Below are 27,885 nucleotides of genomic sequence, written 5' to 3' on the forward strand. Positions count from 1 at the left end.
GTTTGTGAGGCCGCATTTAGAGTATTGTGTTCAGTTCTGGGCACCATGTTATAGGAAAGATATCAAGCTGGAAAAGGTACAAAGATTTACGATGATGTTGCCAGGACTATAGGGAGAGGTTGAGTAGGCTGGGATTCTATTCCTTGGAGCACAGGAGGATGAGGCGGTGCTTTTATAGAGGTGTATAAAATCATGAGAGGAATAGATCGGGTAGATGCACAGAGTCTCTTGCCCAGAGTAGGTGAGTCGAGGACCAGAGGACACAAGTTTAAAGTGAAGGGGAAAAGATTTAATTGGAATCTGAGGGGTAACTTTTTCACACAAAGGACGATGGGTATATGGAACAAGCTGCCAGAGAAGGTAGTTGAGGCTGAGACTATTCCAACATTTAAAAAGCAGTCAAGACAGGTACATGGATACGGCAAGTTTGGAGGGATATGTGCCAAACGCGGGCAAGTGGGACTAGTGTAGCTGGGAAATATTGGCCGGTGTGGGCAAGTTGGGCCGAAGGGCCTGTTTCCATGCTGTATGACTCTGACTCTATTACTGGGGCCCTAGCAGAGATCTTTGTATCTTCCTAAACTACATGTGAGTTACCAGATGTTTAGAGGGTTGTGACTGTTTGGCATTTATTTAAGATGGGTACATGACAAGCCAAGAAACTACTGTCTGGTGAGCCATCAGATTCTTGAAAAGACATGTACAACTCTAATCCTACCTCAAACACTGAACACAATGGATCACCTCCTACATTACCATGGACTTGTGTCCAAGGTCAGGCTCTAACTTGGGTCTCTGGAGCTGAGGCAGCAGTGTTAATTGCTGTGACACTGTACATTGCTTCTGCATCCTACCTAAAGCCTTTACATCTTTCTTAAAGTAAGATGCTGCAAAAACGGCACAGAGTGGTGAATGCATCGGGACACAGGATGGAGGGAGTGGACGGATGGAGGGGGGGTAGATGCAGGGGGGATGAACGGAGGAGAGAGAACGGAGGAGAGAGAGAACGGAGGAGAGTGTGGACAGAGGGAGGGAGTGGACAGAGGTAGAGAACGGGGGAGTGGACGGAGGGGAGGAGTGGACGGAGGGAGGGAACAGTGAATCTAATGTGGAAGGCAGACAAAATATAACTTGCTTTGTGTGCACCAGAATCTATTTCATTTAATATTTTTCTTTTCCTCAGTTCATAAAGTTTGCAAACATTGAAGAGGACACCCCATCATACCATCGAAGCTACGACTTTTTTGTTTGTCGGTTCAGTGAGATGTGTCACTCAGGACATGATGTTGTTGCTGACAGGACCAAGTGAGTCCACATCCAACCTCAGTTCCAGGAAATGTCGGATGATCCTCTTCTGTGCAGCTGGATCCTTTCAGTCATGTCTGCTAAAATGAATGACAGCGATCATCTGATTGTTTTATTATCAGAGGTTACAGGTCCATCCAGTGCTAGGTCCCTTACTTTCTGTGATGTGCTTGTCTGTAAGTTAGATGTACATGGAGAGGGGAAAATTGAAGCAATTTATAGAAAGTACAAAAATTGGCATGGTGATTGGGAAGTAACGGAGATATCAATGGATTATTCAAGTGGGAAAACAATGGGAAATGAGATTCAATCTGGGAAAATGTGAACCAGTTGACTAGAATGTACTCGGGACCTAGAGAGAGGCATAAAGTAGTCTCACTATGGCATTCACGGACTGGAATTCAATGTTGCCACAAGTTAGCATTTACACCAAGGGCTGTGCCAATTCAGAGCATTCAAAGGAAATCTGAAAGATCTGGGCTGTATTGGCCTGAGGTGTTGAGGAAAGTGGGAACAGAGCTAGATGTCAGCTGGGGTGGCGGAGCAAGAGGCTATTGCAGGCATGGTTGAGGTTGGAGAGACTGCTACTGGGGTATGGGAGTGGGACTCGTTGAGTCAAAGGGTGGCAATGACTGCTTGGAGAGGGGCTGCGGGAGGTTAGTTAAGGGTGGGTGGGTCATGTGAGGGTTGCAAGACTGTTTGAGGCAGAAGCCAATTCTGTTGTGAGCAACCTGTTGCAGCTGGCATGGGGCCAAGGGTTAGCTGGTAGGTTAATAACTTGAAACCTTTGATTCTGTGAAAAATGCTTTTATGATTCTCATTGTTCATTTCCTGATTTGTCTCTTTTTTTACAAATAAATTGTAATGAGGAGTGAGCACAAATGCGGTGTTAAACAGTGTCTGCCAATCAAACAGATTTAGTGTGGGTGAGCCGAACAGGGGCACAGGCAATCGGCATGTGAGCGAGAGGTGTGGAGGAACAGAGTGGAGTGCATGTCCTCATTTCCCTATCAGTGGCATTGCTGAGGATTAGGATGACCTCTGGTGTTATTGCCTTAATTGGCTGAGGCATTGAACAGGGTAAAACTATACAATGCTATACAATAAGCCTCTGACAATCCAGCTCCCTCTGGACTGTTGTGGTGCAGCAGATTCTTCAGATGGTTTATTGTTATTCCTATTAATGTTCCAACGATAAACACTGTGGTGATTTGGGCGGAGGGTGGGAATGAGAGGTGGTGATTGGGGCGGAGGGTGGGAATGGGCGGCAATGATAGGAAGGGAGAGTGGGAATGGGAGGTGGGGTTTGGGAGGGAGGGTAGGAATGGAAGGCAGTGATTGGGAACGTGGATTGATCTCACTTCAGCAGTGTGGGTGCGGCTTGTTGAGGGTCTCTCACAGTGCCCTCGTTTGTGGAAACCTGTGATTCCATTGGCGGGATATGCATGGCCTCAGAGAAGAATGGGGACTTGTAGGTTTGGGGGCACGTCCTTGGGCACAGCAGACAACAGAAGCCCTCAGTGTGTGCCCTCAACACAAATGCTGTGTCATTGAGGACCAGTTACTTCTGCCCAAAGCTGAAGTGTGTGGAATTTCTTGGATATCTTGGAGTTGCCTGCCTTCGGCTAGGCCAATGTGGAAATTGGTGGAAACTGAATGCACATTTTTGATAGCTTTTGCTACATTCTTCCCATCAGAATCCGTATGTCTGGAATAAAGGGTCTGCAGGGCGTGGTGAGAAAGACGGTCAATGATGAGCTGCAAGCCAACATCTGGGAACCCCAGCACATGGATAAGATCGTCCCCTCACTGCTCTTCAATTTGCAGCAGGTAGAGGATGCAGACAGGTAAGCCATACTGTTGTGAATAGAGTGGTGAATCTCTGGAACTCTCTGCCACAGAGGGTAGTTGAGGCCAGTTCATTGGCTATATTTAAGAGGGAGTTAGATGTGGCCCTTGTGGCTATGGGGATCAGGGGGTATGGAGAGAAGGCAGGCACGGGATACTGAGTTGGATGATCAGCCATGATCATATTGAATGGCGGTGCAGGCTCGAAGGGCCGAATGGCCTACTCCTGCACCTATTTTCTATGTTTCTATACTATTCATTCTTGGCTGCACAGCTGCAAGAGACCCATTACCATTCTTGGTTTCTAAATCTCTGGCTTTCTCTTATTTTCTACCACCAAATATGTTTTCTCCAGGTTCTCCTGGTTTCCACCCACGTCCCAAGATGTGCGGGTTTGTAGGTTAATTGTAAATTGCCCCTTGTGTAAGAAGTGGAAGACAAAGTGGTTTAACATAGAACTAGTATGAACAGGCGATTAATGGTTAGCACATACACAGTGGACCGATGGGCCTGTTTACTTGCTGCATCTCTAACTTTAACTAAACTATGCAGTTACATGCTGGACTTGGGATTTCCTTCCAATCACTTGGGCCCTTTGTTGCTGCCCCCACTTCCCACTGCTACGCGGGCTGAACCAAACTTTATTCATGCGATTATCTTCCAACGCCTTATTCTCACCATCAAATAGATTTTTGTCTTCCACACGCCTTCCATTGCCCAATGTTCAAGCCTTCTGCTGTTAAACACCTACCCTGGTATCACCTCAGGATGAGTGATCAGAAGTTAAACAGCCTCCCATCCTCCAGCCTTTTTAACCTTTGGCTCATCTCAAACTCTGTATCTTCCCTTGGCCCCATACTCCTGATCCATAAAAAGTTTAATTTTCCATCTTGGTATTTAAAATTACACCTATCTTAATTCTACTAAATGAATCTTTTTAGCCGATCTCCATCCCCACTGCAAGCAACTGAGAAGGAGAAGGAGAGTCCCGCTGCTCTGGCAGAAGGTTGTCTCCGGGAACTGCTGGGCAGAGCTGCCTACGGAAACATCAAAAATGCCATCAAGCCAGTTTTAATGTAAGTGTTGTGCTGAACATTGCTGAATACAGACTGCATTGTCCATCAGACTAGACAAACTATTCTGAGTTGAACCTTCTAATTATTGCTCATTTTCAGAATAGGTCATCTATGACTAAACAGAAATTAACAATTGAATATAAAGCACATTCACAAAAAAAGGCTGGTCATCCACTCCGTACCTAGAGCACGTGACTTTAGCTTTTTGAAAAGGTGACCTAGAAGATTGATGAGAGCAGTGTGGTAGGCAATGTCCAAGCTAGCCGACCAGATACAAGTTTGGATTGAAGAGACAGAGGGTGATGGTAGAGGGTTGTTAATGGGACAGGAGACCTCTAATGCAGTATGTGGTGTGCCACAGGAGTCAGTGCATAATCTACTGTGGTATATTTATATTAATGATGACAATGCTGTTAACATGGTTAGTAAGTTTGCAGATGACACTAAAATTGGTGGAATTATGGAGTGGGAAAAATGGTATCTAAGATTACAACAGGATCTTGATCAACTGGGCCAATGATCTGAGGAATGAATTCAGATAAATGTGAGGTGTTGTATTTTGGTAAGACGAGCCAGGGCAGACAATATGCCCTTGGTTTGGGCTTAGGGAATGTTGTAGAGTAGGGCACCTAGGGTACATCACTCCATGAAAATGGCAACACAAATAGTCAGTGTGGTGAAGAAGGCATTTGGCACATTTGATTGAATTGGTCAAGGTATTGATTACAGGACATGATGGTACACTGTAAACGATGTTGGTGAAGCCACAGTTGGGCACAGTGTACAGTTCTGGTCATCCTTATTATGTTTTGCCCGGAACAATAACCGCTAAAGTTAGTAATTTAACAGTAATTCACTAATTAACTTTGAACTTTAAACATCATCGTAACTTACAAATAAAGGCTGCAGCCTTTCAGACCGTGTCCCGGCCGAGAGCCATGCCGCCGTCCTCTGATTGGACGGTGCTTCCAATCTACCATGCCCGCGCCCACCTGTGACATACCCGGCGGGCATGGGTGCCGGCATGCATGCGCATAAGATGCCGGCATGCATGCATGAGAGTTACCATTCGGAATGGTACATCCCTTCCCCCTGTAGGAGGGAACTGTACAAGAGGAAAAACAAACGTTAGATGATCAAAGAATGATGGAAGGAGTTAGGTCGACAACAGGAGCCATTTCTGTAACTTCATCAGATCTTCTGTTTGTTCAACGGCGTACGTGGTCCAAATGTCACCTTCAAACTTTCCCGTCTGTCAGCTCTAGTTCTAACACTTGACTATTACACTGCTGGACCGGTTGCCAGTTTTCTTCTTGCGCAAGTTGAGTGTAGTCTTTGTCTTCAGCCTCAAACGGTCGCAGTCTGGTGTGAGTGTTGTTGTTTAGTTTCATGGCTTCCTGTTTGTTGCTGATGCATTCCTGGACAGCCGGTTGCAGGAGATCTAATCTGGTGCGTAGAGCGCGCTTGGACATCAATTTGGCAGGGTTGCACCGATTAATTCATTTGGAGTAATTTGGTAATGTAAAAAGAAATGTCTTAAATTTGTCATCGTTGACCTGAGTTTGCTTAGTGAAGACTCGTTTCACTGTTTGCACAGTTCGGCCATTAGATGCAGCATGATAAGGAGCCGTTGTCGGGTGTCTAATAACATTCTTCTCTATAAGCTCCTTGAATTCTGCACGTGAAAGCAGGGCCGTTGTCAGATATGATCATTTCCGGAATACCAAATGTGGTAAATACCCATGGCAGTTTGGATATAGTAGTGGTTGAGGAACTCGATATACAGGTAGTTAACACTGCAATTTGAATGAGCATTCATAACAACCAGAAACATGTGACCCCAAAATGGTCTGAAATAATCAGTGTGGATGTGTTTCCACGGAGAATCAGGCCAAGACCATAGTTGAGGGGGTTACGTCCGTGCCCGGGTGGGATTAGAAAGGGAATACGCCCTGTCTGTGGGCACCCTGAGGGAGTTCCGGGACCGTTGGGCTCCGCAGGGTGTTGAATGTATCCTCAAAAAAAAAAAAATGAAATGAAATGATTCAATTTATTGTCATTGTCAGTGTACAGTACAGAGACAACGAAATGCATTTTTAGCATCTCCCTTGAAAGGGAGACACAGGGCGTCGCGGTGTGCCCGCGCCTGCCGCCGTAACAATAAGGATTGTATCATAATTGTATAATAGTTTAGTATGGATATATGTTTGTATTGTATTTATGGTGGTGGGTTCTGGCTTGTTTTATTGTAGTGTAAATATTATTTTTTAATAATTGAATAAATTTTTTGATTAAAAAAAAAAAAAAAAAAAAAAAAAGACCATAGTTGCTGATGTCTTGCTGATGAAACCCTTGCTGATGTCTTCTGCTTCTTCTGACAAATAGAGCAAATGCATACAAAATTTTCAATATCTATTTTTGGCCACCACAAATAGCTTCTCGCAAGTGCCTTCATTCCAACCACACCTGGGTGAGCATCATGCAGATCGCAGACTATAAGGCTAAGGCCTGTCCCACCAGCATGCGATTACATGCGTCTAGGGCGACCAAACGTGGTCGCTTGAGGCGTACGGCCGCGCGGGGCCGGTCCCACTTCGATCGGCGAAGGTGTATGGAGTTGTGCGGAGCTGGTCTCGACATCCCACGGGGCTCCAAAAATCTTGCACTGTCCGAAAATTCCATGCGACAAAGGCCTGTCGGCCCGCAGGCGCATTGAGGGCGTATGCAGCGTCTCGACGGCGTATGCAGCATCTTGACGGCGTACGCCTAGTGCGTGGCGTTACGCGATGACATCACCGCCCAGCGTGCCGTTGCGTGATGACGTCACCACCCGATGCCCTGCGACATCCAAATTCAGTCGGCCCGCCTTCTGCCTAGCTGATTAGTGAGTTTGACGTAAAATACGTCACGCGCGAACTTTGCGCGTACTTAGCGCATACTTTGCGCGAACTCCGCTTCCGTTTGGTCGCGCTAGACGCATGCAATTGCATGCTGGTGGGACAGGCCCTTTAGTTCCACAAGCAATCAAGAGAGTTAGATAGAGCTCTTAGGGCTAGCGGAGTCAAGGGATATGGGGAGAAGGCAGGAACGGGGTATTGATTATGGATGCTCAGCCATGATCACATTGAATGGCGGTGCTAGCTCGAACGGCCGAATGGCCTTCCTGCACCTATTGTCCATGTATTCAATGTAAAAGGACAGCCCCAAGCGCATATGGCAAGGCGTCACACCTCATAAGGGGTTGGACAGGCTAGATGCAGGAAGATTGTTCCCGATGTTGGGGAAGTCCAGGACAAGGGGTCACAGTTTAAGGATAAAGGGGGAAATCCTTTAGGACCGAGATGAGAAAAACATTTTTCACACAGAGAGTGGTGAATCTCTGGAACTCTCTGCCGCAGAAGGTAGTTGAGGCCAGTTCATTGGCTGTATTTAAGAGGGAGTTAGATGTGGCCCTTGTGGCTAAAGGGATCAGGGGGTATGGAGAGTAGGCAGGTACAGGATACTGAGATGGATGATCAGTCATGATCATATTGAATGGCAGTGCAGGCTCGAAGGACCGAATGGCCTACTCCTGCACCTATTTTCTATGAATCTATAACTATAGGCTTCTTTGGATCATAATGCACCAGCACAGGCGCATTTTATTTAAGACGGCTTTTATTTGTTCAAATGCCTTCTGCTCTGCTCTTGACCATACCCAGCGCAGGTCCTTCTTCAATAAATGCTGTGAAAACTTTAACATTGTAGACGACTGATTTATAAACCAGTTGTAAAGCGTGACTCGTCCTAGGAATGAGCATCCTGTTTTTGGAGTCCTATTTTGAATGGCGGTGCTGGCTCGAAGGGCTGAATGGCCTACTACTGCACCTCTTGTCTATTGTCTATTGAGAAAGTACTCTGTCCAATGTGTCAAGATGATGTGACTCTGAGTACCGGTCAACTAAGTTATCAATCAAGTCTTGAAATATACCTGGAGCAGAGCTCACTCCAAATGATAGCCGCTTGTATCGGAACAGTCCTCTGTGAGTGTTAGTCGTGGTAACGCTCACAAGAGGAAGAGAGTTCCTAGATTACATGGCTGAGGACAATTGCAAAGGTAGAGAGCTAAGTTCAAGGAAATAGAATGAGAAGCTGCTTTCCTCACCTCTGGCAGTGGAAGAAAGGACACAGGGAACATTGCAACCTGCCACAGAAGATATCATGTGTGACATATGGCCCAATATAATTAAACCGTTTGTAATTTGTTCCTCAGGCACTTGGATAACCATTCACTGTGGGAGCCAAAGCTGTTTGCGGTGCACTGCTTCAAGATCATCATGTATTCCGTTCAGGTAACTATGCTGTCAAGTTTTTGCCGAATTATCTTATTGTGCACTGTCACAAATGGGACCATATCACCTAGTCAGGCAGAAAGGCAGCCACTGATGCACTCCATAGTCTATGTCCTCACTCTTCAGGCCAGTCATCTGTACCATCAGTGTGCAGCTCGCCATTGGTCATCTTACAGTGTTCACCAATATTCCCTGTTGAATTGTGAAAAGTTTATTGCATTGGTGGAACCAGGAGGAAACAGGCTCAGAAAGGAAGGTAGATTATTCACAGGCCACATTGTCTGTGTGGTATGCTTTGTTTATCAATGTGTGGAGTCCTGAATCGATGATGTTAAACATAGACTTGGCTCACCAAGTCTACATTAACCATTGAATACTCATTTACACTCATTTCAATTTATTCCCTCCACATTCTATTAACAACATGCACATCTTTGGGATGTGGGAGAAAGCCAGAGGACACGCAGTCACAGAAAGGGTGTGTAAACACTGCACAGGTCAGGAGTGAACCCAGGACTCGGGAACGATGAGTTGTGCCACGATGTTGCCATATCGACGCAGCAACAATGCAGTTACATAGTTATGTGACAGTTGTACAAGACGTTGGTTGGGTTGCATGCACAGTATTGTGTTCAGGTTTGCTCTCTCCTACTATAGGAAGGATGCTGTTAAGCTGGAAAGAGTGTAGACAAAAATGACGAGGATGTTGCCAGGGCTTGAGGGCCTGAGCTTTCGGAAGAGGTAGGGCAGGCATGGCAGACTTTATTCTTTGGTGCAGGAGGCTGAGGGGTGATCTTCTGGAGGTGTATAAGATCGTGAGAGGAATTGATGGGGAATTACCAGTAGGGCAATCGTGAACCAGAACGCATAGGTTTAGGGTGAGAGGGGAAAGATTTAACAGGCACCTGAGGAGCAACGTTTTCATGCAAAGGGTGGTGGGTGGATGGAACGAACTGCCAGAAGAGGTGGATGAGGCACGTGCTATAACAACATTTAAAAGACTTTTGGACAGGTACATGGGCAGGAACGGTATAGAGGGATGTGACCCAAACACGGGCAGGTGGGACTAGTGTAGATGTGGCATCTTGGTTGGCATGGGCAAGTTGAACCAAAGAGCCTGTTTCGTGCTGTATGGCTCTGTGACTCTATGTGGAGGAGAACTGAAATTGCCTCAGCACAGATGTCAGCCTGCCAGACTAAAAAAAGCAGTTTGTGAACAGTATTGGGATTGTTACTGAATGATCAGAGTGGGTTTGCTGTTCTCTATTTATTTTCCTTGGGTAGAGATGGCAGAATTTATCTGTGAATGAGTATCAATGGCTCAGCTGTCGGTTTGAGTTCAATTAAACCTCAGTGTTTCCTAGTCGAACATATGTAGCGGCTTACAGTGTCTCAATTAATCTTCTAATACAGAATCCTGCATAATCCTTAAATCCAAATTGGACAGACTAGGCAAATTGGATAGACTTTAAAGTATGTTCAAACAATTTAGCTGATAGGATCAACATTGCCAGAATTCCTCAGCAGCAGCAATGATTGTGTAATTAGTTAAGAAACATTCATTGGTCTTTTTGTTGTATGTACATAATTCGAGGACAGGATTGTTGCTCCCTGGTGCCAGAGTAAAGACATCACTGAATGGCCTCAGAGCATCCTGAAGAGAGTCTGTAAATTGTGGTCCACAATGCAAAGGTTGAGAGAGATGCTTTTTTATTTGTAAGCACAAAAATCTCCAGCATATTAATAAGTCTGAAGAAGGTTTTCGACCCAAAACAACTTTGTTCCGCCGAGTTACTCCAGTTTTTTGTGTCCGTCTTTGATAAAAGTTACCCATGATATGCTAATCCGGAAGATTAAAATGCTTGGGATTAATACTGGCTGCGTCATATGGATTCAAAACTGACTCACAAATAGAAGACAGTAGGTTGTGATGCAAGGGCAGTATTCAGACTGGAGGCATGTTACCAGTGGAGTAACCCCACAGGGATCTGTGATGGGACTGTTGCTCTTTGTGATATACATAAACGACTTGGCATAAAGGTAGATGGATTAGTTAGTAGTAAGTTTGCAGGTATCTCCAGGATTGTGGATTGTGAGGAAGGCTGTTGAAGTATACAGGGGATTATAGACCAGCTACAGAAACGGGTGGAGAAATATTGCAGATGGAGTTTAATTGAGCAAGTGTGAGATGTTGCACTTTGGGAGGTCAAATGTAAAGAGAAAATATTCAATGAATGGCATGACCATTAACAGCAGTAACAGATGGATCTTGGGATCTAACCCCATAACTGCCTGAAAGTGGCAACATAAGTAGAGTGGTAAATAAGGTATATGGTATATTTGCTTTCATAGCTTGGATCATTGAGTATAAGAGTCAGGAAGTCATGATGAAGCTTTGCTTAGGTGCATTTGGAGTATTGCATGCAGTTCTGGGTTGTCCCATTACAGGACGTTTGGAGGTTTACCAGTTTGGGACAGAGGTTTGGCGACCGATTGGTGCCGGTTCAAATCCCGCTTGGATTAGGGGATTCATTAATGCTACAGGGAGCGAGCCCTGTGTCTCCCTTTCAAGGATAGATTTTTCGTTGGTACTGTTTCCTCTGAATCATTGGAAGCTTGAGGGGATATTGCAGGGAGAGGTTGGATAGATTTGGATTGTTTCCTCTGGGAAGCTTGAGGTTGCAGGAAGGCCAGATAGAAGTATATAAAATTATGAAAAGCATAGATAAGGTAGACAGCCTGAAGATGGTTCTTGACCCGAAACATCGCCCATTCCTTCTCTCCAGAGACCCTGCCTGTCCCGCTGAGTTATTCCTGCATTTTGTGTCTATCTTCGGGGTAAACCAGCTCCTGCAGTTCCCTTCTACACGTAGACAGTCAGGACCATTTTTCTTTTCCCGGGATGTAAAAATCAAATACTAAAGGGCAGAGCTGTAAGGTGAGAGGGGCAAAGTTTAAAATTGTACAGGGAAGTTATTTTACATGGAGGGTGGTGGGTGCCTGGAAGATGCTGCCAGGGATGTGGTTGCAGTAGATACAATAGAGGCATTTAGGATAGACATATGGAAATACAGGGAATAGTGGGATGTGGATTATATGCAGGCAGATAAGAGTTGGTCCTGGCATCATGTTTTGCACATACATTGTCAGCCAAAGGACCTGTTCTGGTGCAGTACTGTTCTATGTTAAGTGGGAAGCTTTTAAAGGTGAGGCTGGGAGAGGTGAGGATCAGCATGTTCCTGCAAGGCTGACAGATATGGGAATACTGGCTGACCAGGATTGAGGAAACATAGAAAATAGGTGCAGGAGTAGGCCATTCGGCCCTTCGAGCCTGCGCCGCCATTCAATATGATCATAGCTAATCATCCAAGAGATAATAAGCCCCTCATAAGGAAAAAGCAGGTTTCGGCAGCTGAGGTACATTTGCAAAGTCAATCAGGAAGGCAAAAAGAGGATACGGTCGCTTTGGCAGATAAGGTAAAGGAGAATCTTAACAGATTCTATGTACATTAAGAATGAAAGAGTAACTAGGGAGAGAATAGGACCCCGAATGGATCAATGTGGTCTATGTAAAGCCACAGGAGGAGTGAGGTCTTAAATTGGTATTTCTCGTCTGTATTTATCGTGGAGATGATAATGGAAGCTAGGAAATTCAGGGAAGAGAATAGTGATACACTGAAATATGTCCACATAAAGGAGGAGTTGCTGGTGGTCTTAAAGTACATAAAGGTGGTTAAGGTACCTTGATTTAAGAAGGGCTGCAGTTGAAGTCTGGGGCAGATGAGCAATGATCATATTGAATGGCAAGGTTGGCTTGATTCCTCCTATATCCGTATGTCTCCTACCATAGTCATTCCAATGGCAAAAACATTGTTCTGAAAAACTATCCCCGTCAAGGAATTGCATAGCCCTCCTCATTTGCTCCCGTGATGCCCTTTTCTAGAACTCATGACGCCAGTACATCTTCTATTCCAATCATTGGTGCTCCACAAATTCGAGACTGATTTGACCCACGAAGCCCAATAAATAACAGGAAATTCTTTTGGGTGGATGGGTGGGACTAGGATTTCCCTTTCAATCATTTTTCTTAATGCTTAGCTTATAGAGATTTCAATGCAGGGTCGATTTAGGCCAAGTCATCACGGAGTGATCAAAGGAACACATTTGACAAATGTGCTGAGGTTTTTGAGTTTGCAACCAACAGAATAAGGGAGGAAAGTCAGTGCTGATGGTGTATTTGGACTTTGAGAAGGCCTTCATAGATCTGTAGTTTGGACAGAGTCAGGGAAGTAAAGGTAAGGTTGTTGTTAATCCTTCTCCACCATTGACTCCTTGTCCCATGTAGTCACAACATTCCCATCTGGTCATACAGCAGCTGGTAGTACACCTGGATGCCAACAGTAAGAGCGCCGCCAAAGTACGTACTGGCATTGTGGAGGTGCTGTCCGAGTCCGCTGTGATTGCAGCCGCTGGCTCTGTAGGTGGGTGTGAAAGATTCTCTCCTTACTCCTTTTGCTTTCCGACACCGTTTTGTTATTATGTTGGTGGCCAGTGGTGGTTTATTTCTACCAGATCAGAGACACATGATGACGGGCGCTCAACCCGAGGTGGAAATGAGGTGCTTAAGCATGCCTCTCTGCTTCTGCCCACTAAATACGCCCACGCCTGCTCTTTAGTCAGAATGATAGATGATGACAATTTACCATATGAGGCATTGGGCGAAAACCCTGCCGGGGGGTTGTGGGGTGTCCTTGTATCTCAATGTGCTTACACCAGAGAGCAGTCTCAGTGACTGCACCTGCCAAGTCTGGGTGTTTGTGGCATGACACGGAGTAGGTCACAGCATCGCTCTCATCTCTCACGCCAGGAAAGTGTTCTTCCTCAGCACCTCTCATCTCCTGCCGTGCACTTAGTGCATAGTTCATTGTACTCCCAGTGTCGTGCTGATGTCAGTCATAGTCCACGGCCTGGTGCAGGTGAAGCGTGACTGGACGCCTGAGTGTGCAACTTGGGACTGCTGTAACCGTGATAACTGAACTCTGTAAAGGACATCTTAGGTTGAAGGAGGAGCACCTTGCAACTGATAACATACAACAGTACAGGAACATCCCTTTGTCCTACTGTGCCAATGCTGACTAAGATGCTAATTTAAACTGAACATCTGCCTGCACGTGGGCTTTGTCCTTTCATGTAACTGTTCTCATGCCTTAAATGTACAGCAAAAGTCCATTCTGAGGCTTGGTGACTGGACTGCTCTGGATGAGGGGCTGGGGTGTTCCTGTGTAAGGGTTTGCTGGAACAATGTCTGTTCTGTGGGTATGCTGTTGTGACTTTAGAAATAGGATGATCTTGCAGATCCTTCAGCCACAAGGTTACTCTGTAATGAGAACACACCCTCTGTGGCATCCTTTCACACTGATCTGAATTGCATACAAGAAGAGTGGTGCAACGGGTGGTGAAAACCGCGCAGTACATCATCGGTGCCCCGCTCCCTGCCATGGATGCCCTCCACCGAAAACGGTGTCTGAGACGGGCCGGGAAGATCATTAAAGACCCCTCCCACCCCAACCATGGACTGTTTGCCCTCCTCCCATCATGGGAGGCGGTACAGGAGCCTTAGGTCTCGTACCAGTAGGATGAGGAACAGCTTCTACAATAATACCATCACATTGCTGAACTCGGAGTCCCGCCGATAGATTTCTCCAGTCTCTGTATTTTTATTATTATTTCTCTGTATTATTCTGTATTTTTATTTTTATTTCTATATTGCACTATACTACGGACTGACGCTAAACTGCATTTCGTTGTACCCATACTGGTATTTGTGTAATGACATTAAAGTTGAATTGAATTGAATTGAATTGAAGAGCAGTGTGCCAGCACTCAGCTTCCAAACACATACTCAGTCCACTGCCTCCTTCCTTAGGGCCCACGGTGCTGGAGGTGTTCAACATATTGCTACGGCATCTGCGCCTCAGCATTGATTATGAAGTCACGGGCAAATATGATTCCACTATTAACATCAGCAACCAGATCATCAAAGAGCATGAGGAGCGAGTGTTTCAGGAGTCTGTGATCAAGACCATTGGTGAGTGAAGTCACTTGGGCATGTGGCAGGGCTGGCAGGGTGATTGCTTCCTGTCATCTGCTTGGGAAGGGAACAGTAGGTATTTTAAGTAATGTGGTACTGAATACAGATGAGGCAGAGTCAATGGGGAGTGCAGCCAAAGTGTGTGGTTGAGCTACTCGGGGAGCGAGGCCAAAGTTGATCTACTGGTATTGCTTTATTGTCACGTGTACTAAGATACAGTGAAAACATTTGTATTGTGCATTATCCAGGTTAAAAAAAGGTCCATACACGATTACAAAACCATTCCCGATTACACATGGTAGTGCAAAGAGAAAGAAAACAAAATTCAGAATGTTCAGAAAATTCAGAAAGGAAAGAAAATTCAGAACAACAAATTGCAGACTTACAAGAGAAGACACAATGTATATCAGGCAGCATCACTGGAGAACATAGATAGGTGACATTTCAGGTGGGACCCTTCTTCAGACTGATCCGTTGAGTTACTCCAGCAATTTGTGCAGAATGGAGCGTTGAGAGGTCCCAAAACCAAAATAATGCAAATGCCAAAAATCTAAAATGTTGAAACAGAAAATGTTGAAACACTCAGCAAGTCAGCAAAAACTGAATTAACATTTTGGGTTTATGTCCTGGCACCAGAACAGCAATGTAGTGTCATGGCTTTACTTAAGGCCAGAATGATAGAGTTTTCTACAATGTGGGGAGTAGACAGGCTTTTCTATGGTCACATTCTTCCTATATATTGAGGTGCAAACAATTGGTCAAATTTGACTTCACCAAATTATTATACAGCTGGAACAAGACTTGCTACTTTAAACAGTGCTCCAGCCGATGAAGACAAGTATGCCTTCTTTATCACTCTATCTACCTGTGTTGTCACTTTCATGGAGCTGTGGACTTGTGCCCCAACATCCTTCTGTTTGCCATTGTACCTAAGGATTCTTCCATTTACTGCATACTTTCCTCTTGCATTTGATCTTCCAAAATGGTCACCTCATACATATCCAGATTAAATTCCATCTGCCATTCCTCCACCAAAATACCTGACAAAAAGAGTAGGGTGTTGACATGGATAGAAAATTGGTTGGCCGACAGGAAGCAAAGAGTAGGAGTGAACGGGATATTTTCAGAATGGCAGGCAGTGGCGAATGGAGTGCCGCAAGGCTCGGTGCTGAGGCCACAGCTGTTTGCCTTATATATTAATGATATATATGGAAGAGGGAATTAGGAGCAACACTAGCAAGTTTGCGGATGACACAAAGCTGGGTGGCAGTGTGAACTGTGAGGAGGAAGTTAGGAGGTTGCAGGGTGACCTGGGCAGGTTGAATGAGTGGGCAGATGCGTGGCAGATGCAGTATAATATAGATAAATGTGAGGTTATCCACTTTGGCGGCAAAAAAAAGGGGGCAGATTATTATCTCAATGGGGTTAGGTTAGGTAAGGGGGAGGCACAGCGAGACCTGGGCATCATTGTACAATGGTCACTGAAAGTTGGCTTACAGGTACAGCAGGCAGTGAAGAAAGCTAATGGAATGTTGGCCCTAACAAGAGGATTTCTGTATAGGAGTAAAGAGGTTCTTCTGCAGTTGTATAGGGCTCTGGTAAGACCACATCTGGAGTATTGTGTACAGTTTTGGTCTCCTAATTTGAGGAAGGACATCCTTGTGATTGAGGCAGTGCAGTGTAGGTTCACGAGATTGATCCCTGGGATGGCGGGACTGTCATATGAGGAAAGATTGAAAAGACTAGGCTTGTATTCACTGGAGTTTAGAAGGATGAGGGGGATCTTCTAGAAACATATAAAATTATAAAAGGGCTAGACAAGCTAGATGCAGGAAAAATGTTCCCAATGTTGGGCGAGTCCAGAACCAGGGGCCACCGTCTTAGAATAAAGGGGAAGCCATTTAAGACTGAGGTGAGAAAAAACGTTTTCACCCAGAGAATTGTGAATTTGTGGAATTCCTTTGTGGAGGCAAAATCATTGGATGGATTTAAGAGAGAGTTAGATAGAGCTCTAGGGGCTAGTGGAGTCAAGGAACATGGGGAGAAGGCAGGCACAGATTATTGATAGGGGACGATCAGCCATGATCACAATGAATGGCGCTGCTGGCTCGAAGGGCCGAATGGCCTCCTCCTGCATCTATTTTCTATGTTACTAAAATGTTCAAGTGGTTGTGTCCTGCTGTATCTGGGACAACTTCCTCACTTTGCATAACTCCGTCAATTTTGGATCATCTGCAAATCTATTGACCAACCCGCCTACATTTTCATCCAAATCATTGATATATTTTACAAACAACTATTTGGAGTACTCCTGGCGTCACGTGTCAATGACACAGAAACCGGGTAAGAGGTACATAGATGCCTGACTGAAGTGATGGTGCAGGAGGGAAGGTGTCAGATTTCAGGGTAGCAGGTCTAGTTCTCGAAAGGTCATTGTCCGTACAAGATAGGTAAGCTGCTCTCTGGGTCCACCCTGTGTTCACTCTGGGTTTATCCTGTGCCCTGGTCCACGTGCCAGCACTGCAATGCGATCTGCTTGTCTCTGCCTCTATTTACAATTTCTCCTTACTCTTTAGGTGTTTTTGCCAATACCTTGCCTGCCTATCAAAGGTCTGAAGTCATGTTGTTCATCATGGGAAAAGTTCCACTTCCAACAGTTCACCAGGCCCTGGACTTGAGAAAACCAGGGTGAGCAACTTCACTGCCATATCTGCATCTGACCTACATCAACACTTTTGTTTTTATGCTCTGTCCAAGAAAGCAATTCCCGTCTGCCTCTGTAACCACCTCATTCATCTGTCCTGTGTAGGAGGGAACTGCAAATGCTGGTTTAAACAGAAGATAGACACAAAATGTTGGGGTAACTCAGCGGGATAGGTTGCATTTCTGGAGAAAAGGAATAGGTGACATTTCAGGTCATAGAAACATAGAAAATAGGTGCAGGAGGAGCCATTCAAGCCAGCACCGCCATTCATTGTGGTCATGGCTGATCATCCACAATCAGTAACCCGTGCCTGCCTTCTCCCCATATCCCTTGATTCCACTAGCCCCTAGAGCTCTATTTAACTCTCTTTTCAATTAATCCAATGAATTGGCCTCCACTGCCTTCTGTGGCAGAGAATTCCATATATTCACAACTCTCTGGGTGAAAACGTTTTTTTCACATCTCAGTTTTAAATGGCCTCCTCTTTATTCTTAGACTGTGGCCCCTGGTTCTGGACTCCCCCAACATCGGGAACATTTTTCCTGCATATAGCTTGTCCAGTCCTTTTATAATTTTACACGTTTCTATAAGATCTCCTCTCACCCTTCTAAATTCCAGTGAATATAAGCCCAGTCTTTCCAATCTTTCCTCATATGACAGTTCCGCCATCCCGGGGATTAATCTCTTGAACCTACGCTGAACTCCCTCAATAGCAAGGATGTCCTTCCTTTAATTAGGAGACCAAAACTGCACACAATACTCAATATATGGTCTCACCAAGGCCCTGTGTAACTGCAGAAGGACCTCTTTACTCCTATACTCAAATCCTCTTGTTATGAAGGCCAACATGCATTAGGTTTCTTCACGGTCTGCTGTACCTGCATGTTTACTTTCAGTGATTGGTGTACAAGGACACCCAGGTCTTGTTGCACTCCTCTTTTTCCTAATCTGGCAGCATTGAGATAATAATCTCCTTGTTCTTGCCGCCAAAGTGGATAACCTCACATTTATCTACATTATACTGCATCTGCCATGCATCTGCCCACTCATTCACCTGTCCAAGCCACCTTGCAACATCCTAGCATTCTTTTCGCATTTCACACTGCCACCCAGCTTTGTGTCATCTGCAAATATGCTAGTTACTTTTAATTCCATCATCTAAATCATTAATATATATTGTAAATAGTTGCGGCCCCAGCACCAAGCCTTGCGGCACTCCACTCGGCACTGCCTGTCATTTTGACAGGGACCCGTTTATTCCTACTCTTTATTTCCTGTCAGCCAACCAATCCTTTATCCATGTCAATACCCAACCCCCAATACCATCTATATTACTAAAACTCTTTGTTTGTGCCGGCAATGTGCCAATCTGCTCTGCTTTTTCCTATCTTCTTCCAAACGCAGCCACAGCGTTTATCGAAGCAATAAACATCTTCCCGTCGCATTCCCACCTATATTTCCAAAGTTATTCATGATTAAAAGTTTTTTAAAAAAAGTCAAAAATGTGCTTTCTCAGACAGCGTCCAGTGATGATGTCACAATGGGCTCTCAAGCTGCCTGCCGACTGCCACAATTACATCATAATTGACAACGGTAATAATGCCTTCTCAAGCTGGCTGTGTCTCACGGTGCACCAATCACAATGGCTCTCATGGCGCTGCTCTACAACCTGGCCAGGTCCTGGGGCAGAGAATGGGAGTGAGGGGAGGAGGAAGAGGGAGATGGAGTAGGGTCTCTACCCCCTTCCTCTCTGCCCCTCTCCCTCTCTGCCCCCACCCCCTCCCTCTACCCTCCGTCTCTACCCACCCTCTCTCTCTACCCCCCTCCCTCTCCCTCTCTAGGGAGTGGTGAGTGTTGGGACCTATGAGTGAGTGGTTGAATATTGCATTCGAGGACCAGCCCCCTCCTGTGATGCCGACCCCCCCCCCCCCTCCCCCGCTCCCCGCGTTAGGGGATGGGACCCAACGGGTCCCACTTGTGTGCTCTTAACTTTGCCCACTAATCTCCTGTGTGGGACCTTATCAAACACTTTATGAAAGTCCAGATACACTACATCCACTGGCTCTCCTTCATCCATTTTACTTGTCACATCCTCAAAAAATTCCTGAAGATTAGTCAAGCAGGATTTCCCCTTCATAAATCCATGCTGATTTGGACCAATCCTTTTACTGCTATCCAAATGCACCATTATTACTTCTTTAATAATTGACTCTTAAAGATAGCGGAGTCAAGGGATATGGGGAGAAGGCAGAAACGGGGTACCAATTATGGATGATCAGCAATGATCACATTGAATGGCAGTGCTGGCTCGAAGGGCCGAATGGCCTACTCCTGCACCTATTGTCTATTGTCTATTAACTCCAGCATCTTCCCCACCACCGATGTCAGGCTAACTGGTCTATAATTCCCCGTTTTCTCTCTCGCTCCTTTCTTGAAAAGTGGGATAACATTAGCTACCCTCCACACCACAGGAACTGATCATGCATCTATAGAACATTGGAAAATGATCACGAATGCGTCCACGATTTCTAGAGCCTCCTCCTTGATACTTTCTTGCATATCTTTCATTCATTTGTTCTACATCTCTCTACATCACAGTCCATATCTCTTGTTTCCCTTTCCCCCGACTGTCTGAAGAAGTGTCTCGACTCGAAACGTCACCTATTCCTTTTCTCCAGAGATGCTGCCTGTCCCGCTGAGTTCCTCCAACTTTTTGTGTCAATATTCATTATCACCTGTCCTACTAGCTTCAGAGGTTTACTGGTATTTATTCCAAGATCAGAAACACCCAGCAGCTTGGGTAGCAACCATGGAAAGATAGAAGGCTAACATCCAAAAAAAAGGAATATAGGGTGAGATGAAGTCATATAGTTTAATGCTCTGTACAGTGATTGCTCGATATGTATTTGGTTTCTCCAATGTACAGGATACCTCTTTGTACTCATATTACAAGTTAAAACAGCATTAACTTTCATTCTGTGTCTTCCAGGGATGATTCGAATCGTATGATTCAGTTGATGCTGCTGAAATCTCTCCTCCAGGTAATGACTTCCTGAAAATATTCTCTCACACCTACAATGCAGACACCTGACTGCCCAGAAGCTGAAAGACAATCACATTTGTCTCTAAATTCTAATCTTCTGGCCTGCCAATTCACCAAAGTCCTATTTGATTCCACCACAAGGCATACCAAAACTCCTCAATCAGGAGAGCTGTAGCAGAGACCTAGTGTTTCCTGCAGCTTCGGGAGACACACACCAGTTTCCTCTAGATTTTACTGGCAAAGTTGTGAGATAGACAGTATAGAGGGAACTTTGAACAAAACACAATAAAAACAAGATTAGGCCCGCAAGCCCATCAAGCCTGTCCGGCCATTCAATATGGTCTTGGCTGATCTATACTGGTGTCAACTCCTCTCCAGCATCACTTCCTTTAGCCCTCAATCTTTCTCCACCTTAAATATATCCAATAATCACCCTTGGGGACAGGGTTCCAGAGATTCACTGTGTTCTGTGTGCACGTTGTGCTCTCCCAATCCGTCCTGTTGAGGATCTGTCAGCAGGTTTAGTACAGATTTCACTATTAGGTTGATAGTGAGTGTTGGGTGTGTTGTAGTTCAGCACATTGTTGTTTGTAACTTTGACTGCTCCTCAGAGGTTCCACTTTACACAGCAGCCCCTTGCTGTGTCTTTTCTGCCTACAGGTAACGATTGGGTTCCAGAGCAAGAACCTGTTAGCAACCCTGCCCACCTCCTTCTTGGAGTCTCTTCTGTCTGCCTCATTAATGGAGGATACAGAACTTCGACTCCTGGTCATCGAGATCCTCCTCAGTCTGATCGACCGACAAGAAAACAGGCGCAAGTTCTCTCACGTCAGGTGTGTGACGTGGGCCGTCTGTCCTGAGCAGGCCCACCCTTGTTCCTTCTGCTTGCTTCTTCTGCGGGGGTGCTGCTTTGTATCGGCCTCTGGTAATGCCACCTGTTTGTGAAGCTGCACAGAGTTCCTGCATTCATTCTCAGTGCAGCCTTTCCAAGTCAATGCATAAAGGATGCATAGCAAGTAGTTCAGGGCAAAAGTCACAGACCAAATGTATTTGCTTTGTTTCGCCTTCTCTGATATTGCCTGAGTTGCAGAATATTCCCAACTATTTCTACGTTTCTTCTTTCTTCATATTTCCAACTTCATTCCCTCCTCAAACACATCATCTCACTCTTCTCCAGATTTCATGTCCACCCATGACTTTCCCTAACATACCCCCCCCATGGAATCCACTGCCAATTTAGTGTCAATGTCATCCTGCTAAACTATGCCCCTGTATTAATATCTCCCGGAGAAGCATGGAGCCTGAGGAACATAGCCACACTGCTACTAAACTCCTCTCAATCCTTACCCTTTGCTCCTGACGCATGAACCATTTTGAAACAACTCACCACTCTCCCTTCATCCCAGGGGTTTTAACTTTTCTGATCTACCGCCTTTGTGAGGCTTTGATAAACACCCGGCTCGAATTCATGTAAACTACATCCGTGGGCTACCCTTCATCTATCCAGATGCTATTTAACTAGTGTAGTCGGGTCTTTCCCAAGCAGGTCCACGCTGACTGTCCTAATTAATCTACACTCTCTGAATGCTCATTTCTGCCGATCCTCAGAGTCTTTTGCAATGATAGGTTTAGAGCGATATTGGCCAGATAGGACTAGCATAGATGCGGGAATCTTGGTTGGCATGGACAAGGTGGGCCGAAGGGGAATTAAAGTGACATGCATGGCCCAGCAGTGGCTGAGATGTAGCCAAGTACTCTGTGCCATACATTTGTCATTGTGGTCTATAACCTTCATAACCTTTAAACAGCTGCTAAAAGCCTCCTCTTCAATCATCTATTCACTATTTCAAGTTTCCCTTGAAGTGACTTAGTTTATGAAGTACCAGGTGCTTACCTGTTTAAGGACCTGGTACTTCATAAAATCGCACAGTACAGAAATGGACTTTTCCACCAGCCTCTCCCATATCGACCATGGTGCCTATCTATGCTAATTCCATTTGTCTGCATTTGGCCTGTATTAGACTTTCCTATCCAGGTACCTGTCCAAACACTTTTTAAATGTAATCGTATCTAATACTCCTACCTCCTTTTCATAGAAACATAGGTGCAGGAATAGGCTGATCATCTAAAATCAGTGCCCCATTCCTGCTTTTACCCCATATCCCTTCATTCCTTTAGTTCTAATAGCTAAATCTAACTCTCTATTGAAAATATCCAGTGAAATAGCCTCAGCTGCCTTCTGTGGCAGAGAATTCCACAGATTCACAACTCTGGGTAAAAAGGTTTTTCCTCGTATCAGTCCAAAATACCCCTTATTCTTAAACTGTGGTTCTGGACTCCCCCAACATCGGGAACATTTTTCCTGCATCTAGCCTGTCCAATCCTTTAAGAATTTGATATGTTTCTATAAGAATCCCTCTCATCCTTCTAAATTCCAGTGAACACAAGCCCAGTTGACCCATTCTTTCATCATATGTCTGTCCCGCCATCCCAGGAATTAACCTGGTGAACCTACGCTGCACTCCCTCAATAGCAATAATGTCCTTCCTCAAATTAGGAGACCAAAATTGCACACAATACTCCAGGTCTCACCAGGGCCCTGTACAACTGCAGTAGGATCTCCTTGCTCCTAAACTCAAATCCTCTCGCTATGAAGGCCAACATGCCATTAGCTTTCTTCACTGCCTGCTGTATCTGCATGTTTACTTTCAATGTCTGATGCACAAGCACGCCCAGGTCTCGTTGCACCTCCCCTTTTCCCAATCTGACACCATTTAGATAATAATCTGTTTTCCTGCCACCAAAGGGGAAAACCTAACAATTATCCACATTATACTGCATCCGCCATGCATCTGCCCACTCACCCAACCTATCCAAGTCACCCTGCAGCCTCGTAGCATCCTCCTCGCAGCTCACACTGCCACCCAGCTTTGTGTCATCCGCAAACTTGGAGATGTCACATTTAATTCCCTCGTCTAAATCATTAATATATATTGTAAATGTCTGCGGTCCCAGCAACGAGCCTTGTGGCACCCCACTAGTCACTGCCTGCCATTCTGACATGGACCCGTTAATTCCTAGTCTTTGCTTCCTGTCTGCCAACCAGTTCTCTATCCATGTCAATACCCTACGCATTATGCTCTAATTTTGCACACTAATCTCTTGTGTGGGACCTTGTCAAAGGCTTCTTGAAAGCCCAGATACATCACATCCACTGGCCCTCCCTTATCCATTCTACTTGTTATATCCTCAAAAAATTCAAATCTGACTTTTTCCATGTTGAAAATTACTGTGTGTGTGCATGCATGTATGTGCATGTCATGTGTGTGCATTCATCCTGTTGTGTATGTACCTGTGGGTACGTGTTCTGTTCTATGCGCCCAACTATTCTGTGACTGCCCGTGTTTCCTTTTGCTCCTCAGTCTTGTTTCTGATATCTCTTCCCTGATGCTGAAGGTAGAAAAATGCTCTCGGCAGGATACACTCTTCATGAAGAAGGTAAGTGTTCGCCTGTTATTACTGACTGCTGTGTTGACCCAATGTGGATATAACAGAAATACCAAGAGCAATCCATGATCTGTCAAACAAGGGCCTTTGAGGAATGTAAAGAAAGCAGTAAAGAACTCAAGCAGGGAATTAGGAGAGCCAGATGTGGGCCATGAAATGTTATTTGCAAGTCCGAATAAATCCAAAGGCTTCTTTTACATAGTCATACAACACAAACATTAAAAACAAGTTATACATTCAAATTCATACATTAAAACCAAGTGGGTAACCAGGGAGAGGGTATGGCCACTGAAGGATAAAGGAGGGAATTTATACTTGGAGTCAGGATATAGGCCAGATACTACATGAACATCTTGCATAGGTATTCACCAAAGGAAAGGACATGGAGGAGAATGTGATCAGATGAGTATAGAGAGACAGCATGGCAACAGCCCCTTTGGCCCACATTTCGATACCGATCATTGTGCCTACCTATACTTATCCCACGCCTGCATTAATGTTGTATCCCTCTCTGCCCAGCTCATTCAAATACCTGTCGGATGCCTCTTCCAGCATGGGTCAGCTAGGGGAGCTGGTAATACTGTCCACTGTGATTAACGTTGATCTCTTCCCGTACAGCACTCACAGACCTTGTACAGATATATCTACATGAGCTGCAAGCAGCAGAATAACTCTTACATCCATTACGATGCCATCTATGCCATGTTGGCCGTCATCAGTATGGAGCTAGCCAATGAAGAGGTGGTGGTGGACCTGATCCGTGTGGTATTGGCCCTTCAGGTAGGCCCAGTGAGGAAAGGTGGGTGTGATCCCTGTAGGGGGGAGGGGTGTGTGAAGCCTGTAGTATTGATCCTTCAGGGAGGAGTGGGTGTGACCTGTGTGGTGTTGGCGCTCCTATTGTATTTCTCTCACTATCTAGTCACCAGGAGAATGCACAAACTCCACTTGGAGAGCAGCTGAGGCCAGGAATGAACCGAGATCATTGACTCTGTTGCCAACTGCTCTTCTCTCTACTGTTTCGTGCATTGATTTCTCTCTTGACGTAAGATCTCCACGCAACTGGGGGGGCAACAATGGGAACTGAAAAGGTCTCTCCCTTTACCAGGAACTTTCCCTCAACAATGATGATTGCCTGCCCGTGTGGAACCGTTGTGCAATACATGCCCTTGCCTCGTCTTACCTGTACTTCATCAGCCAGCTCACCACCCTACCAGCCTTCTGCCAGAACATCCAGCAGGTAAGAACATGTTGGGGTGTGAATCACTGGGAGAGTGACCCCCATCTCCTCTATCATGGACACCTGGCTTCCTCTGGCACTGCAGCCAAACAGAGGGCCTTTTTCCTTTATCTCCCTTCTACCTTGTGCTTCTGTCCTCCTATTATGGCCATCTGAATCCTTGCATTGGGTCCCATCTCCCTGCCCTGTCAGTTTAAACCTTTCCTACACTCTCTTTCCCGTTAACTGCATGGATACACTTCCAAGTTGTTGACTTCACCCCCCCACATTTAAGGTTAAACCCTCCCGTGTAACACTAGCAAACATGCCTGCCAGAATGTCGGTCCCCCTCCAATTAAGGTGAAACCCGTCCCTTTTGTACCGGTCACCCCTGCCCCAGAGAGATTCCAGTGATCTAGAAATTTAAATCCCTGCCTCCTGCACCAAATCCTCAGCCATACATTCAGACCCCCTATCTCCCTGTTCCAACCCTCACTAGCATGAGGTACTGGAACCAACCCAGAGATAACCACCCAAGAAATCCTGCTTTTCAACCTCCTGCCGAGTTCTCTATACTCACGTTGCAGAACCTCCTTCCTCTTTTTACCCACGTCATTTGTGCCTACATGCACAACTACTTCTGGCTGTTCCCCGTCCCTCTCGAGGATGTTGTGAAGTCGGTCTGAGACGTCACAGGGACAGGTTAAGCAACATCAAAGTTGCTATGGCAGACCAATGATCGTTCAGCCAGTTCATCAGGCATAGAACATGAGTGGCACAGCAGTAGACTTGCTACCTTACAGACCTGGGTTCCATCCCGACTACGGGTGCTGAGTGTACAAAGTTTGTGCGTTATCCCTGTGATCTGCGTGGGTTTTCTCCAAGATCATTAGTTTCCTCCCACACTCCAAAGACGTGCAGGTTTGTAGGTTCCTTGGCTTGGTGTAAGTGTAAAGCGTTCCCGGTGTGTGGAGGATAGTGTAAGTGTGTGGGGATCGCTGGTCGGTGCGGACTCGGTGGGCCTGTGCTGTATCTCTAAACTAAAAAACAACGTACGCCACTTCAGCCCACCTTCTTCATGCAGCCCCACTAATTCAATTTTCCTACATTATCCCTATGTTCCTACACTCCTTCCCTATCCAGGTACTTCTACAAATGCCATTTTAACTGTAATTATTTCTGCTCTTACCACCTCCTTTTGCAGCTCATTCCATGTAACCTCTGGAGAAAACCAGCCCTCAGATATTCTTTAAACTTTTCCCATCTCATCTTAAAACTACTACTTCTGGATTCCTCTTCCCTGAGTAAAATACTCTGACTGTCTATCCTATCTATCCCTCTCCACTCGCTCTTTCTTAGTACAGCCCTCCATTCCAGTTGACATTCTGATGAATCGTATCTGCATTCATTTGCTACCACATCTTTCCTGTAAATCTGGTCATCTCTTATCATACGTTAGAGCCCTGATGTCATTCTGGTGACTCCCTCCAAGGCCTATGTCTCCTCCTTCCACCCCTGCCACTTCCTCCAAATCAAAGACGTAGCCATGGGCACTCGGGTGAGGCCCCAGCTTTTGCCTGCTTCTTTGCAGGGTACGTTGAACAATCCATGTTCCAGGCGTACACTGGCGCCATCTCCCAACTCTATCTCCGTTACATTGATGACTACATCAGGGCTACCTCCTGCACCCATGCAGAACTCACAGACCATTAACTTTACCACCAATTTCCATCCTGCACTGAAATTCACTAGGATCATCGACACCTCCCTACCCTTTCTTAGAAACATAGAATAGAAACATAGAAAATAGGTGCAGGAGGAGGCTATTCGGCCCTTCGTTCATTGTGATCATGGCTGATCGACCCCTATCAATAACCCGTGCCTGTCTTCTCCCCATATCCCTTTACTCCACTAGCCATAGAAAATGCTTGTTCACCGTGTCCATCACAGGAGATCGACTGACATCTATCTACAGCTATCTAGACTACACTTCTAATCACCCTGCCTCCTGCAAAGACTCTATCCCCTTCTCCCAATTCCTCCATCTACGCCGCATCTGCGCCCAAGATGAGGTGTTCTATACGAGGACATCTGAGATGTCCATTCTTTAGGAAACAGGGTTTTCCCTCTTCCATCATAGATGAAGACCTCACATGTGGCTCCTCGGTATCTCACAGCTCCGCTCTTGCTTCCCCCTCCTCCCAGTCTCAAATCCCCCTCGTCCTCCCCTTTCATCCCATCACCCATCACATACAACACATTTTCGCCACCCCCAACGGGATCCCACTACTAGTCGCTTCTTCCCATCTCCACCCCTTTCCGCCTTCTGCAGAGACCGTTCCCTTCGCAACTCCATGGTTAACATCCCTTCCCACCCAAACCACCCCCTCCTCAAGTACCTTTCCCTGCAACCACAGGAGATGCACCACCTCCTCCCTCGACTCTGTCCAGGGACCCCAACAGGCCTTTCAGGTTAGGCAAAGGTTCACTTGCATCTCCTCCAACCTCCTCTACTGTATTCGTTGTTCTAGATGTGGACTCTTAAACATCGGCGAGACCAAACGTAGACTGGGCGATCATTTCGCTGAACACCTTTGCCATGTCTGCTGGACCTACCTGATCTCCCGGTTGCCAAACACATTAATTCCCCTTTACCATTCTTACACTGATCTTTCAAAAACAGGAAAGCAGACTATTATCTAAATGGTGGCCAACTAGGAAAAGGGGAGATGCAGCGAGACCTGGGTGTCATGGTACACCAGTC

At 45.7% G+C, this 27,885-nt stretch overlaps 1 protein-coding gene across 5 annotated transcripts in view; it reads left to right on the forward strand.

Annotated features, from left to right (window-relative positions):
* LOC129699831 (protein EFR3 homolog B-like) overlaps nucleotides 1-27,885 on the forward strand; it is a 104,651-nt gene that overhangs the window by 58,318 nt on the left and 18,448 nt on the right. For all 5 annotated transcript variants that reach the window (XM_055639953.1, XM_055639955.1, XM_055639954.1 and 2 more), the window contains 12 exons: nucleotides 1,184-1,305; nucleotides 3,003-3,152; nucleotides 4,095-4,229; nucleotides 8,482-8,560; nucleotides 12,906-13,041; nucleotides 14,487-14,648; nucleotides 17,228-17,339; nucleotides 20,345-20,396; nucleotides 21,059-21,231; nucleotides 23,821-23,896; nucleotides 24,524-24,685; nucleotides 25,011-25,142. In XM_055639953.1, coding sequence (XP_055495928.1) covers nucleotides 1,184-1,305; nucleotides 3,003-3,152; nucleotides 4,095-4,229; nucleotides 8,482-8,560; nucleotides 12,906-13,041; nucleotides 14,487-14,648; nucleotides 17,228-17,339; nucleotides 20,345-20,396; nucleotides 21,059-21,231; nucleotides 23,821-23,896; nucleotides 24,524-24,685; nucleotides 25,011-25,142 — 1,491 coding nt within the window. The remainder of the gene's footprint in view (nucleotides 1-1,183; nucleotides 1,306-3,002; nucleotides 3,153-4,094; nucleotides 4,230-8,481; nucleotides 8,561-12,905; nucleotides 13,042-14,486; nucleotides 14,649-17,227; nucleotides 17,340-20,344; nucleotides 20,397-21,058; nucleotides 21,232-23,820; nucleotides 23,897-24,523; nucleotides 24,686-25,010; nucleotides 25,143-27,885) is intronic.

Source organism: Leucoraja erinacea, chromosome 8, assembly GCF_028641065.1.
Source record: "Leucoraja erinacea ecotype New England chromosome 8, Leri_hhj_1, whole genome shotgun sequence".
NCBI lineage: Eukaryota > Metazoa > Chordata > Chondrichthyes > Rajiformes > Rajidae > Leucoraja > Leucoraja erinaceus.